This window comes from Cuculus canorus, chromosome 3, assembly GCF_017976375.1.
Source record: "Cuculus canorus isolate bCucCan1 chromosome 3, bCucCan1.pri, whole genome shotgun sequence".
NCBI classification, from domain to species: Eukaryota; Metazoa; Chordata; class Aves; order Cuculiformes; family Cuculidae; genus Cuculus; species Cuculus canorus.
Window position 1 is genome coordinate 121,682,462 of NC_071403.1, and position 16,855 is coordinate 121,699,316.

The following is a 16,855-nucleotide window of genomic DNA, read 5'->3' on the forward strand; positions in this document are numbered from 1 at the left end:
TTATGCTATTACTTAGGGATATAATTTAGTAGTAGACAGGGACGGTTGGACTTGATGTTCTCAGAGGGCTTTTCCAACCTAGAGATTCTAGGATTCTACCATTCTATGCTCATGGAACAAGCTGGTTTGCGTGACTACTTACATGGTGCAAAGTCTGCGCACCCAAAAGAAACCAAAATAATAACGGGGAAGGGGTGTGCGAATGTGGTATTTACTATCTTTCCTGAGAAATGTAGACGAGTTTTAGCATTTTCAATGTTTAGTTCCTGCGACCAATGACTGGGTGATGCGAGGATAATTTGGAAAACATTTTAAACTGCTTACGCATTAAATTGTTTATACATTTAGGAACCGAAGATGGAATTAAACAATACTGATAAGGTCCATACAGTTAGCTGCTTGTTTAAATTTGGTATTTGCTGGGGGAAAAAAAAGTGCTGAGGAGAGGTGGATTTTCATGTCTTCATTTTGTAATACCGTAAGCTTGCCAGACTTTCAGAACAGAGCAGAAAATATATTCTAAGCTGGAGACTTCTACTAACAGCACCTGTAGATATAAATAATAGACTAATAAAAAGCATAGAATGTTATTAATATTTTATATAAGATTAATCAGTAGGCACTCATGCGTGCTTATACTTAATAATGTACACAAGCACGCGAAAATGTTTGTATCCAAGAAAACAAAATAAACAGTAGTTCTGCACTGCTGTCACTGGTATATTATGATGTTTCCTTCCGTAACTGCAAGACATTTACGGGTGAATATCTTGGCTGAAAGGGACCACCTCATCTTGAGTGAATATAAAATACCCATCGCATTGCAGCTGTTATGGTTAAATAAGAACTGATCTTGCAGAGTGTAGGGATGTGTGTATTTACACAAAATTATGGACAACCAATAGAAACATGTATTTGTAGCTAAAGCGTAAATATGATGCAGTGACATCAACTGATTTTTCTCCCTCATTTCTAATAAAGGAATAACATTACTTAGGAAAAGCAAGAAATCTATCAGAATATGGATTTTGTCAATGAAAAGATGCACAAATGCTTAACTCTGAGGGCACCAGGGAGATCTACATTTTAGCAGGTGCCCAAGCACATAACTAAATCTGAATAAGTAACTGCACTCCAGCCACTCTATTGTAGTCTTCATCTATACAAAGGGAAACCTACAATCAAAACAGACCAAGTTCTTTTTGCATCATGCATTATAAGGATTTGCATTGTGTTGACAAGACTGTTGGGATAGAGTGTGGCGCTGTTGTTCTCCGCGCTGTCATCTACACAACCCATCATCAGCTTGTGTTGGCATTTTGTGCTGACTTGTCCTATTTGATGGGGAGATGGGAATAAGGAAGGGAAAATACTCTCCCAGTGTTTGTTGTGAATACCTTTTGCAGTATCACACAGCCTAACTTTTGTTCATTCTAGGCTTAGGAAACAAAGCGAAAGTGCAGTTAACACAAAGGAGTATGTTGTGTTGAGTATGAACCAGTCAGATAGAGGGAAAACGATTGAGCTCCAAAAGTAAGCCAGCAAAAATTAATGTAGTCTTTCGTTATTCCTTTCACTCAGACCACTTGACAATAACCTCCTGAGGCGATGCCGTAGCTGAGGCAATTTTGTGTATGATGGTATCAGGCCCCAGATCTTTCACCCAAGTGTGGGGTGCTGCACAGAGTATATCTCTTCTTCTCCCAGGTTTTCTTTTCAAACAACCATAGTTGTTGAGATCAACTTGAAGATGACAGATCAGAGAGTAAAACTCTGTCACGAAGAAAGAAGTAATTGAATAAAGTTGGATAAAAGAGAAGCCCTGAAGAAGGATTTGTGTACCTGAAAGCTTCCCTTCTTCCTTTTTTTCCCAAACCGATCAGTTGCTATACAAAAAATATGACCCCTTCGTCTCAATCTTTTCTTGCTTGTGCTTTTAGATGTCTGTGGCTGTAATAGCAAAACTGCCACCATTCACCATCATCTCTAACACAGTATTGTATGGCAACAGATGATGTCAGACCAGACCATGTAATCATTTCCCTGCGCAAATAAACAGTTGTCCTAAAAAGTCTTTTTGATATTCACAGGCCCATTTCACATGGTACTCAGAGCACGAAAGTGCCGAGGCAATCTGCTGAGTGATCCTACCAGTTACCTGACCTCCTGCTTGCTCTCATTTTCTTTTTCCTAGCCTTGCAGTAGGATCAAAAATGTGGGTAACTGGCCAGGGAGCAACACCCACAGTTTTCCCTTCTTTATGTACACTGGTGGGTACGTTGCTTTGCCGCGGTTGTGCGTGGGGCTCTTCACCGGATGAGCTGATGGTGTTTCACGTATCCTGCCATCAGAAGCCAGCCTGTAAAGTTTTCTAAAGCAAATAAAAGCTGCTAAAAGTTATAGAGATCTCCAGGTTAAATGTCTAGACTCATGAAAGGCATTTACTGATTTTGAGGGCATTTTCTTCTGCTTCCTCAACATCCCATGCCTCAAATACGCTGTTATGAAAAGATCAGCTCAACAGCTGGACAAGCATTGGCTTCTCTAACAGCATCTACAGTGGTGTTGGGTTGATGGGAAAGAAAACCTGGTTGTTGCCTTGGGTGTTTTGCGTAACTTAAAACATACGTTCTCCTCTTCCCATTGAGCTGCATTTCTTCACAAAACTGTTTCTCCATTCTAACGCATGATCAGAATATGGGGGAAGAAATACACTGAAGTGTTTCTGTTTGGCAAGAGACCTAACCCTGTATCTTCCAGTGTGGATGCAGTCATATTTTCCTTTCTTTTCCTCTCTGTCTCCAGTAGCCCTGTCTTTGCTTACTGTCATCCCCTTTTCTGTTTACCACCTGCTGTAAAGGCCAGGACTTATCCACCTCCTCTCCAAAGTGGTGTTTGTGGTAGGAGATCCGTGCCTTCAAAACTGCACACAGTTTGTGACAAAGACACGCCTTCGTCTAGAAAGCACCACACTGCTCTCTCTTGCTGTGTCAATGAATAATTAATATAGTGAAATAATTATATGCAACAGATTTTACCTTCTTGTAATTTGCAACTTGTTCTCCATGTTTCTGGAAAACAAATGACTTAGACTTGTTGTTTTCTCTTACTTTTAACCCATAGCTGGCTTACCTGGAATCGTTTTGTTTAAGATCATGTCGCATAGGAATGATTTTTGTAAACATTTTAGACTGTAAGCAACCTTCTACTAAACAGTAATGAGAAGCATTCCAGTAAATTCTGGTAAGGTAGGAGCAGCTGCAGGGTAGCAGGTTTTTGGATAAAAGGAACAATTATCTGGTGTAAATGGTGCACATACTGGCTTAACCTGGCAAGAAGATAAACTTTAATATGACATTGATTTCAGTGCAGTCTCACTCATTATAAAATTTACAGACTTATTGAAGTAAATAAGTATGCACACATTTCTTCTCTTTTCTTGGCAGATATATATGTACACGTGTGTGTATGTATGTGTGGCAGGAGATGCCAAAAAAACAAATCTACTCGGTGTTAACACTCTTCACAAATGTACCTGACAGACCAGAAGTTTGAAAATGTTGACTGAAAATATTTATAGGTTTCTCTGCAGCCCTGCCTCAGATATGGAAAAAAAACAAACCCAAACACCAAAACAAAAAAACAACAACAAAAAAACCCCAACATTTCAGGCATGTGGCACCATATTTCTCTATTTGAGCATATGAGCTCACAAATTGTAGCTTTGAACTGTGCAAAAATCTGCGTAAGTGCCCTTGATGTGTGTATAAGCTTGGCAATGCAGGACTTGTCTCTATGCTCTGTCTGAGAAGTGGACACTAATATCTATGCTGTAGCATAATTAGAAAAGCCATAAAATACTCTGCTGTACTGAGTCAGGATCTCACCCATCTGGGATTTATAGCAAGAGATGTTCTTTTCTGGTTTTACTGTCAGCACAAATGTTTAAATATACCTTCAAGAGCTGAAATATTTGGAAAGAAATTCTGTTTGCCTTATGTAAGCAAGCAATCATCTGCCTTTAATGAGGTTTCATCCTTCAGTTATATTCCTCTGTTTCTGCTAAAAGTGGACCATACTTAATTACATTAATTTTAGGAGGGATTACATGTGGAAGAAGACAAAGTACAGGTGCTAGGATCTTGTCTAAGCCAAGCTCTTTTACCTTTCCTTTCCTTTCCTTTCCTTTCCTTTCCTTTCCTTTCCTTTCCTTTCCTTTCCTTTCCTTTCCTTTCCTTTCCTTTCCTTTCCTTTCCTTTCCTTTCCTTTCCAAACTAAATTTTTTTAAGCATAATTAGTGAGCTCTTGCAGTGCAAAAAGGTCAGGGTGATCCTAGGAAGAAATTACCATGGCAGTTTAAAACTGCAGTATCTTTCCTTTAAACAGGAACAATGAGCACAGATTCATTCTGCTGTAAGAAGATCTTTATATCATTGTCCTCACAGAAACCATCTGGACTCCTAGTAGTGCACTGAATTATATGTTATTTTATATCACTGTCATATGCAGCTCATTCTTTTTTTCTGATCTTCCCCCCAGGGAAGAACTGTGCGTGCAGTGGTGAGATTTATTTCTTCCACTGACTTTTTTATTGTAGTCAGGTTGGGGAAGGCAGGTCAAAAAAATGTGTTTTGCAGTTGGTGATAAAATAAGTGCTAGTCCTTAAGATTATTTTTCCTATTTTCCTTGAGATTTTGTACTATCCTCTTGGATTGGGTGCAGAGAAAGTTTTCTCTCTTGCTCTCTCACATATTAACTTTAAGTTAAAAGCTCAATTTTGCCCGAGGAGTTATTGATTGCAGTCTTCATTGAAAGATTTGGGGATCACTCAGCAGTTTTAGACCCAAGCCAAGTAATTACCACTTTCAAGAAATAAACAATTCCAGAACTTACCTGAGATAAACTGGTGTAGCTCGATAGATTTCAATCATTAACATCATCTAAGGATTTGACCTAACTTTAGAAGGAGTTTATGAGAGTTGAAAGCTGTGGAAAGCCACTCTGGCTGCAAATAACTGCAAACCTGTAAGGCTGTTGCATCTTTGTTATCCTAACCACAGCTATGAGACTTAAAATGAACATTTTTCATTAGAATCAATGTCCTAAATTTTTCACGAGCTACATTTTTTTAAATCATGAGTGATACCTGAATCTGCTTCAATCTTACGTTATTACTCCTACTGGATACAAGAGTCTTTTGGTGACAATATGTCATTTTTACTGAGCATGAAACCCGGTGCAGTCGCCATAATGATCTAATTTGATTGTAAAGCCTATGAGACCTAATGATTCACTTTTCCCAGGCTGAAATTTCAAGCAATTCATCTTTCTCAAAGCAAAAACTTGATATAATATTTAAGAAAAAACCCCACACACTCCTTAAAACAAACAAACAAACAAACAAACAAACAAACATGACAGCAAAATAAACCACAAGTCAACAATGGAATTGTTTTTCATGACTGAACTTGTCAAAATATGGAACATGAAGTTTTCCTTCCCCTAGGCATTGAGGGGTTGAACCATGTCCAGAGAAGGGAACAGATCTGGGGCAGGGGCTGGAGAACAAGGGTGATGAGGAGCAGCTGAGGGACATGGAGTTGTTTAGCCTGGAGAAAAGGGAGCTGAGGGGAGACCCCATTGCTGTCTACAACTGCCTGAAAGGAGGTTGTGGTGAGGTGGGTGTTGGTCTCTTCTCCCAAGTGACAGGTGATGGGACAAGAGGAAATGGCCTCAAGTTGCACCAGGGCAGGTTCAGATTGGACATCAGGAAAAATGTCTTCACTGGAAGGGTTCTCAGGCCCTGTCAGAGGTGGTGGAGTCCTCATCCCTGGAGGGGCTTAAAATCCAGGTAGATGAGGAGCTCAGAGATCTGGTTTAGTTGTGGGCAGGTACGGTTGGACTCAATGATCTCTTTTCCAGCCAGGCGATTCTATGATTCTATGATTCTAACATATCTTTTGTTTGGTAGGTGGCACCTGCGTTGTCAACCCCACGGACCTGTTCTGCTCTGTACCTGGTCGCTTATCTCTACTCAGCTCCACTTCAAAGTACAAAGTGACCATTGCAGAGGTGAAGAGGCGCCTTTCACCACCAGAATGCCTCAATGCTTCCCTCTTGGGAGGTATTTTGAGAAGGTGAGATTAATAAGTCCTAGACAGTGCTGTAAGTGGTGTAATTTATTTTCTGCAAATAGGTTTTGTTCTCTTTCCCTTTCATGGTCACCATTCAGGAAAACAAAAGGAGATGGATTGGGAGTGAAAATTATTTCAAGGGAAAACTTCAATAAATGAGAAAAAAATGAAGATTCTATTGACATTTTTCACAGAAAGTTTACATTTTTCAGTGAACCGAATTTCTGTTTGCCCCCTCAGTTCAGTTCCCCATCAGAGACAGATCGGCGTTGTTTTGCCGTGTTTTGAATGCAAAAAAATGTACCCTCACTGTGTGGAAAATTTCAAGAGAAAAAATCAAATTCTTGCTGAGAAACATTTCAAAGCGAATTGTTTTACCAAGCGTAGTAACAGCCCCCACTCATCGAAAACCTAAGGCATGAAGGTGTAGGGATACGTTTTCCTCCCATTCCCCCTTGTATGCCTTTTGATTACAGAAAAGATTGACTTAGCAGCGTACGTTGGGTTTATTTTTCTCATGGTGGGATAGTGGAAGAGATGCAAGTAATTAGGGACAGTTTTGCCTCTGCTCCTTCAGCGGCCAGAGCAGACACCTGCAGAGAGGAGAAAAGTGGCAAACTGTGCCTCACATCGCACGTGGAACACAAGGAGGCAACTGTAATTCAGCCAGGCATACGTAAGTAGCAAAGTCCCTGAGATGTCAGCTCAGGTGGCAGAAGCAACAGGAGTGCCCTTTGATCAAAACTAGCTGGAAAGTCCTAGGTTATGTCACTGCTGTCACTGAAGGCCACGCTGAGTGGCGTACTTAGACTGAAAGTCATTTTAGCCAGCCTGTGATATTCTGAGATAGGGAGCAATCCAAGGGCTGTCTCGAGCCGTCTTACAGAGTAAGGACTATTGATTGCAAAATTGTTTCGGGGCACAAGCCCCATTTACCTGTCCCTATACACACTGAAATCCAAAATCAACACCCACAAAGGTTTTCTTGTTGGTTCTTCCCCTTGGAGAGGGCTTCAGGCAGCAGTCACAGAAATATTCACTTTAAATACTCACTCCATAGACTTCATCAATACCGGTACAAGCTGATAAGAATGCGAAGGCACCAGCCTCATCGTGGGGACTCATTTATCTTAAAATGCTTGAATGATCCCCTAAGTTTTTGACACAGACCAAATACCAGTCTCCCAAATCCACCCTGGGCATGGTTCAGGAGTTAGCAAACACCAGGGACTAAGTCCCAGCCAGCAGTTCAGAGGCACCGGTTCTGTTTTACAAGGCAGAGAGTGTAATTGGATAGACCTGGCCAGGCCACACTTCCAGGGGTCACAACCAGAGAACAGACTCAAGCAATGTATGGTTGACCAGTAGAGATGTAGCAAAACCAAGTCTCATACATGGTTTGCCTGAGACCTTTTCATCCTGTCAGTGGTCACCATATGGGTATTTCCCCAGCTAGTTTTCTTCAGAATTAAGTATCCTCAGAAGATATTTCCTGACATATAGCATGGTCTAAGTTGTGGGATGTCTTAGTGCATATAAATGACCATCCAAGTGGTAGAATCCCAGGTTAGGTTTCTTTCTCTGCCTGAAGGAACTTGAACCTGCACCTCAAATCCTCTAGTTAGGCATGCTTAATACTCAGCGATTGGTTCTTCCAGCCTGAGGGCCCCTTAATCTCATTTGGGATTAATCAAATTTATTGGACAAAAGCAAAGGTGTAACTGCAGTGATGACACTCTCATCTAATGACTAGGTGACTCATTTGGGATGGGAAAAATTTGGGTTCCAGTCACTGCTCTATGCAGTGTTCCAGCATTTTAACATTACTTATTTGCTGCCAGCTGGCTGCTACGTTCCTCTAAAAGCCACAGGATAAAATTCCCTCAGGCTGAGCAAGAAATTGAACCAATATCTGCTGCATAAATGGATATGTCTCAAATGCTTCAAACGCTGAGATACTGCAGAAAAGCAGGTGTGGGATGTACCAGCAACCATTTTGTGAGAACAAAGTGTTGTGGGCATCTGGGAGAGGGGCATAGATGTATGCCGGTGGCTGGGATTTTAGCTTCAGCATTTCCTATTGCCTTATTCTTCTTCCTTATAAGTATTGGGCTTTGTAGACTGCATGTCTAAGTATGTAGGTCTCTACATAAATTAGAGAGGTATGGCTGGAGCTGGGTTCAACATAATCTACATTTGAGTAGCTATCTGGTTTCCTTTTACAGTCAAGTTTGAGAGATGGGTAAAGTCCCCTCATTCTAGACATCTGTTTAACATCATTCTAGAAGTGCATGTTTCTCTTTCAATAGTCTTTGGAGCCTGGGGTGGCTAAAGCAGATGCAAGCAACTATACTGTCAGTATTTATATCAAGTCATTGCAATCCCAGGCTCTATGTGCAAATCGGGGCTGTATGTTCCACCAGGTGGAAAGTTGTCTGAAGATCTGATGGCCCTGTGATAGACAATAAAATATCTAACTCTGTCGAAGGACCAAAGTGAAAGAGTTGCACAGTGTGAGCAGGAAATTAAGAACAGAGCTCTGAAAGACTGTCGATTGGTGTCAATAGTGCAGGCATTACCCCACACATTTGTCAATAAGGTGTGTACGACTTCTAGGCTTACATTAACATGGGGGGGAAAGTGCAAAGTAAAGCCAAGTTTCTCACTCCTAATGTTCTCTCATGACAGAGCAAAATCCAAGAATGGAGGACGCTGCTTGCGAGAAAAACTAGACAGACTGGGACTGAATTTGCCTGCAGGAAGAAGAAAAGCAGCAAATGTCACACTCTTGACTTCCTTGGTAGAAGGTAGGGTTTCCAATATTGCAATATGACAGAAACGTAATTTAAATGTTTCCTTGCACACGACACCTTTGAGCCACTGTGTTAAATATCATAACCTGTGTATTGGACAAAGAGGAGAGCTGCCACAGGCAGAACGAGTGGCAAAAGGAAGCTCACTCTGAGACACCTTGGCTCCCAGCGAGTGATTTGTCCTGCAGTTTCCTCAGCATTGATCTGTGCTTTTTGTGCTAGGAACTGACTTACAAATCGATGATCCAAGTGTTCTTGCAAGAGAGATGAATGTCTTATACCAGCTCTACAAGTAGGCTTGTTTATCCTCCTTTTTTTTTTAACTTGTGATTTTCCTGGAGCTGATCCAAAAAGCATGATATTTTTTTTCCATCCCATAAGAAGACATAATATTTAGACAAGCCTTTTCCCTCCCCACATAAACGAATGAAATCTGTTTTCAGATAAACTCTAAACAGGCCCAGGAGATACTTTCTTGGCCTTTATTTGTTGTTTAAATATCATTCACCAAATACTGCCAGGCTCTTCAAACCTTCGTCTGGGAGATGCAGGTTCAAACCCCTCAGGCAAAGGCAAGAAACTCTACCTGAATCTCTTCTATTCTGGGTGAATCCACTAAGCACAGGGTTTTTTTTGTCTGGCTGCAAGTAGCAGCTCTGGGAATTTCAGATCCCTCCTCTTTGATGTTGAGAGTACTCAGCTCATCCTAAAGGTCAACACCTTCTAGGATCATAACCTGAAAGGTCCATACAGATCTAGGCAAGCAGGCTGAGGTCACATCACATATAACCACAGAATCACAGAACTACAGGAAGATTGAGGCCGGAAGGGACCTCTGGCAATATTCGAGTCCAATCCCCCCGCCCAAAGCGCTGTCAATTAGAAGAGGCTGCTTAAGACCTTGTCTACTCAGGGTTTTGTTATCTCAAAGGATGGAGAATACCCAAGGCAGAAATAAGTGCTGGATCCACAACAGTGAAGAATTCTCAGCATCTGAGAGGAGGGACTAAGGTTCTCAAGGGCTGCTGAGCACACAGAACTACAATGAGGCTGCTCTGAAATACAGGTGTGTCCATATCACACCTGCTTGCAATAAAGAGAAAAACATAATGGAGTCAAAGTCTTAGAAGAGGTACCAGGTCAGAGAAGTTCAGGTTGGTCCTACCCTCACAGTCTCACTCATCTTGGGTCTTAGCAGGGAAGAATAAACAGTTACGCAGCCAGCTACTCATTCTTTAGAAGAGACTGAGAGTGAGGAAGCCTTCCTTTCAGCTACTGGCCTGAGATTGATGGCGAAGTACCTTTACTGTAAGTAAGAATTAGATCTCTTTTTCCCAGGGGTGGAGCTGTGTTTGCCTCCTTGCCCTTTACTCAAAGCCGATAGGAAGCCAACTATCAGGCTGATGATATTCCCTTTGTTCTAGGACCTCTTTACTCTAAATCCTAAAGACAAACACTGAGGACACAGAGCTGACCTTGACCCAGACCTGTTTGCCTAGACTTGCTAAACACTAATTTTATCTCCTTGGATTTTTGGGAAAGGCACCATCATGTGCTTTAGCACTTCAATAGAAAACAAAAAGAAGCTAGTTTTCTGTCTGTGTAACCAATCCTCACTCAAATTTGGCAGCACCCATTAAATTCTCCGTGGTGTAAGCTGTCCTCCCTTTGTCCTTGCAAATATTACTTCCAAGCGGTACTAACTTGTAGCATGGTTTCTGCAAGGAAAACCCATTCCTCAGCAGTTCCTGCTTCTCTATGAGGTAGCACTGGAAAGATGCAGGCTTATTCTGGGATTTAGAGGATGTGAAGAAAGCAACATGGGCTTTTTCTGTGTGGTGTCAACGTACAATTTGACATCATGATTTGTAAGTCTTATTTAAATCTCTAAATATCAGGTGCACTGTGTGGACTTCTCATAAGTACCCAGGATTCCAGCACTTGTGATTTCTTTAGAAGGTCCTAAGTTTATTATTACTAAAGATCCCCACAGTCTTCAATGTATCGAGGCCTTTAATATCTCTGCAAGTTAGAAATATACTCAACTTTCTTAATATCTGTTTGAGGGAAGAAAAGACAGAGTTAGTTGTATGGTGACAAGCCATATTGACCAAAGACGCCTCAAAAGTCTCTAGCATGCCTACCACTTCTCTCGTCTAAAACACACTAAAATTATTGAGTTTTGGAGAGACTGCTAAGTTCAACGGAGGAACTGCAATGAATTTCTAAGCTGTGGTGGTCATGTGAAGATCCAGACTTTAAGAGAAAACTGTTGTGTGACCCCTCATTTTCTGCAGTTTTACCTCTTTTGGGGTTCAGCATCACTATGGGGTGTCCACTGCTACTCTTGTTTTGGTTGGTTTGCATCTTTAGTGTCTTTAGCAGAGATTTCATGGCCCGAAGTAGGAATTGTTTGACAGATCAGTTCCGTTCTTTCCATTGTCGCCCACATAAATCAGCACAATGGGTGGAGGGACAGAGGGGGACCACGAGCTGAGCCTGCGGGGCTCTCCACAGCGGTGTGGGACGTGCCTTTGTGTAACCTGTAGGTGCGGGATGCCCTCTAGCGCTGCACGGCGTGAAGGGAAAGGTCATCATCCTTACGAGCTCTAAAAGGAAAACTCTTCCATCTCAGCTACGCCGGTGAAAAGCCGGCATTGCCAGGACTGATCCTCACTGCTGCCTCGAAGGAGTCAAAAGCCTCCCCAGTAGGAGCAAGAAAGGGTGTATGAAGAGGGGAGATGTCCCCTTCTCTTTGAGCAGGGCACTTGACAGGCAGAGGCATAGCATTAACGTGATTGCAGGTACAGGTAAAAGCGGTGCGTGGATGAATTTAAAACCATCAGGTTATTTACAAAAATCAGAAAAAAACACTTAAAGTCTGGAATTTGTTTTCCCGTCAAACCTAATGAAGACATTAAGTTTATTAGAAACTGACTTGACTGCATTCATAATTTGAGGACCAAAACTCTTGAGAAAAATAGGTCAGCAGTTACTTTTTTCACCCTGCTCTCAACTCTCCCACTTCTCCCCCACCAGCTTTTGTTTTAATATCCTTACACTTGTTCCTCCTCCCTTCTCACCCTACAAATAGAAAAAACTTTCCTTCCACCTCCCGCCTGTCCCTCCTCCCCCTGTGCAGCATTTGTGATGGGTAGAGCATCCGGAGGAGGCAAAGCCAAGGGGAGCGTGGGAGATTCAGATGCTGAGTGTCCCCCTCCTGGGACACAGCTTCTGCCTTCACTCTGCATAGGAGCATCTCTCACTCTTGCCAGACCCAGGAGACACCCACGCTGCTCCTTGCACCTGCCCACAGAAGCCTGTCAAGGTACACAGGCTGGTCTCTCCACTGAGGCTTTCCAGAGCTGTCTCTGCCAATTCAGCTTCAACAACTGCCTTTTTCCATCATGCAAAGCTCCCTGGTCAATTGTCAAATTATATAGGAAAGGCAGCGCTACCTGCAGCTGCAAAGCTGTGTGTTGGATGGAAAGAGAAAGGGTTGACGATCCTTAGTACCCATTCTTAGTCTCCACAGGAGGAAAGAGCTGGCAATATCGCACAGAAGGACATTTGATTTTAGATTGGAATGAGTCAACTAGCTGTAAAAGCCTGGGATTTTAGGGGTTTCTGCTTTTAGTATGTCTCCTGCCGGACATAAATTATAACTAGGCAGAAGGCGGCAAAGAAAAAGGTGAAAGAAAAAGAATTCATTTTATCCACACTTCCCCCAGAATAAATATTTGTCCAAACTACAATGTAGAAAAAGAGAGAACATCTTTTACCACATTTTGTGACAAACTACTTCCCCCGCCAAGCAGACTTAATTCCTACCGTGCGGTAATACAAAGTTCCTCTGTTCACTGAGGTTAACAACAAAATTAACATATAGAAGTATAACACAATCCACTTCTAAACACCTCATCATTTGGTCCCAGCTCAGAATGAGATCTTTGCTTAATAATATGAGAAATCATGTTCTGCAGAGCATTTTCATGTCCAGTTTTCTATTATTGTGTAGAATTTGATGTTGTAATTTACAGAATCACAGAATGCCCTGAGCTGGGAGGGACCCACAAAGTAGTTATAATTTATGTCCGGCAGGAGTCATACTAAAAGCAGAAAGATGAGGTTTAATGATAAATCATATTTTCATTCTCTTTCTTCTTGACATTACGTGAAAAGGTGCAAATTTCACTCAGTTTGTTGTTGATCACATTAAATAAAAGTCTTAATTTCATCACATAAAAGTTTTGTTCTCTTGAAGCAACAAGATTTTTCCAATGGCTAAATGCTTCAGGGCTCTGCTGACTCCATTCCTTACTTGGGTCTGACTGGGATAGAACTGTCTGGAGAACCACAATGCTCCCTGATTAAGAGAGAAGGGAGACCTCATCGCTGCCTACAACTGCCTGAGAGGAGGTTGTAGAGAGGTGGGTGTTGGGCTCTTCTCCCAAGTGACAGCGATGGGATGAGAGGAAATGGCCTCAAGTTGCACCAGGGCGGGTTCAGGTTGGACATCAGGAAAAATGCCTTCACTGGAAGGGTTCTGAGGCCCTGTCAGAGGCTGCCCAGGGAGGTGGTGCAGTCCCCATCCCTGGAGGGGTTTAAAAGCCGGGCAGGTGAGGTGCTCAGGGATGGTTGGAGTCAATGGTCTCTTTTCCAAACACGTGAATCCATGATGATAGCTTCAATGGATTTGACTTTTATCTTCTTTCCACACTGGCATGAAAACAACCCTAGCAAGTGTTTTAATGGAGTTTGATTGAAAAGCAAAACCCAGTACTCATCTGCAGTTGACTCACTCTACAAGTCTTTATTTAAGGAAGGGTAAGAGCATAGCTGAAATAGAAATTCTGAAACAAGTCTGCAGAAATTTAGCAGCTATAGTTTAAAGTTGTAGCCTTTCTCATCCATGAAGAAGTCTGGGACAGGCATTTTAAATGTGAAACTGGCAGTCAGCCGCATGCCTGTTCATTCTGACTCACTGTTAACATACCACTAGAGTCCATTTTAATTTCTCTGCAAACTATTTTCTTTTTCAGAAGCTGTAAATTAAGTTGAAACCATTTCTCCTTTAAACTCAGTGATAATGGTTGCTTTTAACCTCTTATTATTTTTAGGCACATTAGAAATCACATTTAAAAAATCCAAATAATACAGATGATTTTCAGTAGAACCTTCAGTTTTTGCATATAAGATTGGTTACAGCTGTGGAGATTGTTGCTGACTGGAGCAGCAAACAAATTCCCTGGGAACAGTACCTGCATTTTACTAATGCATTAATCCAGTTCAGTCATGTAAACACTTAACAAGATATTTCCTTGTGGAAAGAAAAAGTATTATTCTGGTAAATACTGCAATGATAGAAGGAGAGACAATGAACTCTTAAAAGAAGGAGAATTAGAGTCTGGAATAGAGGTTAATGTGTGTGGTTCTTTATGCCTCATGCTGCCCCCGCACAGAACCACTGCAGCCAAGGCCGTTTGTGTCTCCCTCGGCTTGGCCAGGTCTATGAGAGCAGACCTAGTCTTGATGGGGATGGGATTTGTTTCATCATTCCCATCATAGCTGTATTTGTCCTCTCATGTCTCAATAGGGGGAAATCAGCATTTCTGGGTGATTAACCATAAAATTAAAGTAATATTTGACATTTTATTAGGTTGCTATGGAATCTTCATGGTTAGAAATATTCAAGACTAGATTTGCTAAGTCCATGAATAACTTAATCTAATGCCATACTTTTAATACAAAGTGACCTCTTGAGTTCCTTTCTAACCCAGGCTTTTCTGTAATTCCTCTGATCCACTTTTGCCTTCTACTTTAGCAGGGGATGATACACACCTCAAGTGCTTGCTTGCATCCATTGACTTGTAAGTATTAGGTCAGAAGTCAACACTGGCATTTAATCAGAGGAATTCCACTGCACATGTTCTCAAAGGGAAATGTTACACATCTCCTAACTGTTCACCTGGAGCATGAGTCTTGTCTCCAAGAGCCAGGGTCTGGTGCCACCTCTCATGATGGCAATCAAACACTGAAAAAAAGAAAAATAAAATAAAAATACCCACAACTCCCTAACCCCAAAACTATTCTGGAGCACATCTCTCAGTCAGTCATGCAGATGTGCTTCAACATGCACTTCTGGTTGCTGACCTATTTCTACCTTCTACAATGAGCAAGTGTCATCTGGAAGTGTCTTTTTCCCATCAGGGAAGATTAACTTAGGCACAGATGTTCACAGTCCAGGCAGCTGTGCTTCATCGGTTAAATCCCACATCAATGTTGTCAGAGTCACAGTACAAAGGTCAAGAATGTTCAGTAAACATGAAAATCAATTTCTGGGTTCTCTAAGCTAGTGGTGGACAGGTTCTTCCAGCATGCGGTTGGGCTATGGTGTCCAGTCCCTGTAGTGATGTAGGGAGGTGCTCAGTGCCTGCCTTTGGCACAGACTTCTCATAAAGCCTAGTCAAGCCTTATACTCCCTTTGCCTTGATTTCCCCACCTCTAAAACAGCAACTGTGGGCTTCACTGTCATCCCTTTTTATTTTTGCTGATCAATTTTGATGGCAATCTTTTTGGAAACAAGATTGTTTCTTGTGTGCTATTTTGAGGTCTGCTCATCTTTAGGGCGGGGCATTGCGCCTGCTGGCTCAGCCCCTAAACAAATATGCTGTAATGTATGTTATCCCCACAGCTCTCTTCCTGCGTAGAAGCCTATTCTTCCTAGAGAGACAGAGTAATAAAGCACCAATGGCTGAACCTCGGCTCTTCAGAGTGATTTATTCCCACCTTCCACTGATTTCTGTCTCTTAAATATCAGTGATGAACTGGGCTTACAAAACTTGAGCAGCTGCCCAGTTCCCACTGGTGGCGGGGGAGTGGGCTAAACCCAAGTCCGGACTAGTATTTCCTCACAAGAGGAATAACCTCGCTGTCTTCTGGCTGGCACCATCTGATGACTAAGCACGAGCCAGCCCAACGAGCCGAAATCCGTAACTGCAATTTGGAATTATTGTCTAGAGAAGTGATTTATTGTTGTATTTTTTTTTAAGAGTGGAAGAAATTCTGCAATAAGAATAATAATCATCATCCTAAAAAGTAACTGACCCATTTTTTTTGCCCACAGGGGAAGCATTACACTTGGCCAGAGATTTCGGCTACACCTGTGAAACAGAGTTCCCTGCCAAGGCAGTAGGAGAGCACATTGCCAGACAGCACATGGAACAGAAAGAGCAGACAGCGAGGAAAAAGATGATCCTAGCAACAAAGTAAGAAGGGACGGGAAGCTAAAAAAGAAATCTGTCTGTCGCTTCTCTGTTTTGGATCTGAGGGCCGGGGGAGGGAGGAGTGGGAGTATGGAGCTGGGATTGTGGTGACTCCTATCACAACAGTACTCGCTGACAGCAAGCGAGAGCGATCCTCTTCAGAGACGCTGAAAGAGGGACTTTACTCACTGCAGTGAGGATTTAGTGGCTATGCTCTCATTGCCTGCAATTAAGGGAGCACGTACGTGTTCTCAGATGCTTTGGTTTAGTTGTGAGGAGAGACATTACCATGTGGTAAGACCTACAGGGTGGAGACTGGCTTTGTCTCCTGATTGCGTGTGAGCAGGGGGTGTAAGCACGTGCCGAAGTACTGTGGGATCATTGCCATTAGTCTGCAGCGGGAGAGCTGGTTTGCAGAGGAACACATCCTTTCTGGATGGAAATTGCAAGAGTTCCCCTGATGTCAAAGGCACTGGAAGGATGTACACCAGCAGGGGAGCTTTGCTAAAGCCATTAAAGGCATGCAGAGATGCCCGACTTTGCCCTACACAAGACACTTGCCTTCCTGAAGCAGTAACATCGTGTTAGGATAATACTTCATCTGGGTTAATCAGCCTTAATGAGGGAGGAATTAGCCTTCATG

The 16,855-nt window shown here is 42.2% G+C and overlaps 1 protein-coding gene across 5 annotated transcripts in view; it reads left to right on the forward strand.

The window, feature by feature from the left end:
• Positions 1-16,855, forward strand: part of TFAP2D (transcription factor AP-2 delta) — a 52,242-nt gene that overhangs the window by 11,084 nt on the left and 24,303 nt on the right. For all 5 annotated transcript variants that reach the window (XM_009570431.2, XM_054064157.1, XM_054064158.1 and 2 more), the window contains 3 exons: positions 5,972-6,137; positions 8,823-8,941; positions 16,074-16,215. In XM_009570431.2, the coding sequence (XP_009568726.1) occupies positions 5,972-6,137; positions 8,823-8,941; positions 16,074-16,215 (427 nt within the window). The remainder of the gene's footprint in view (positions 1-5,971; positions 6,138-8,822; positions 8,942-16,073; positions 16,216-16,855) is intronic.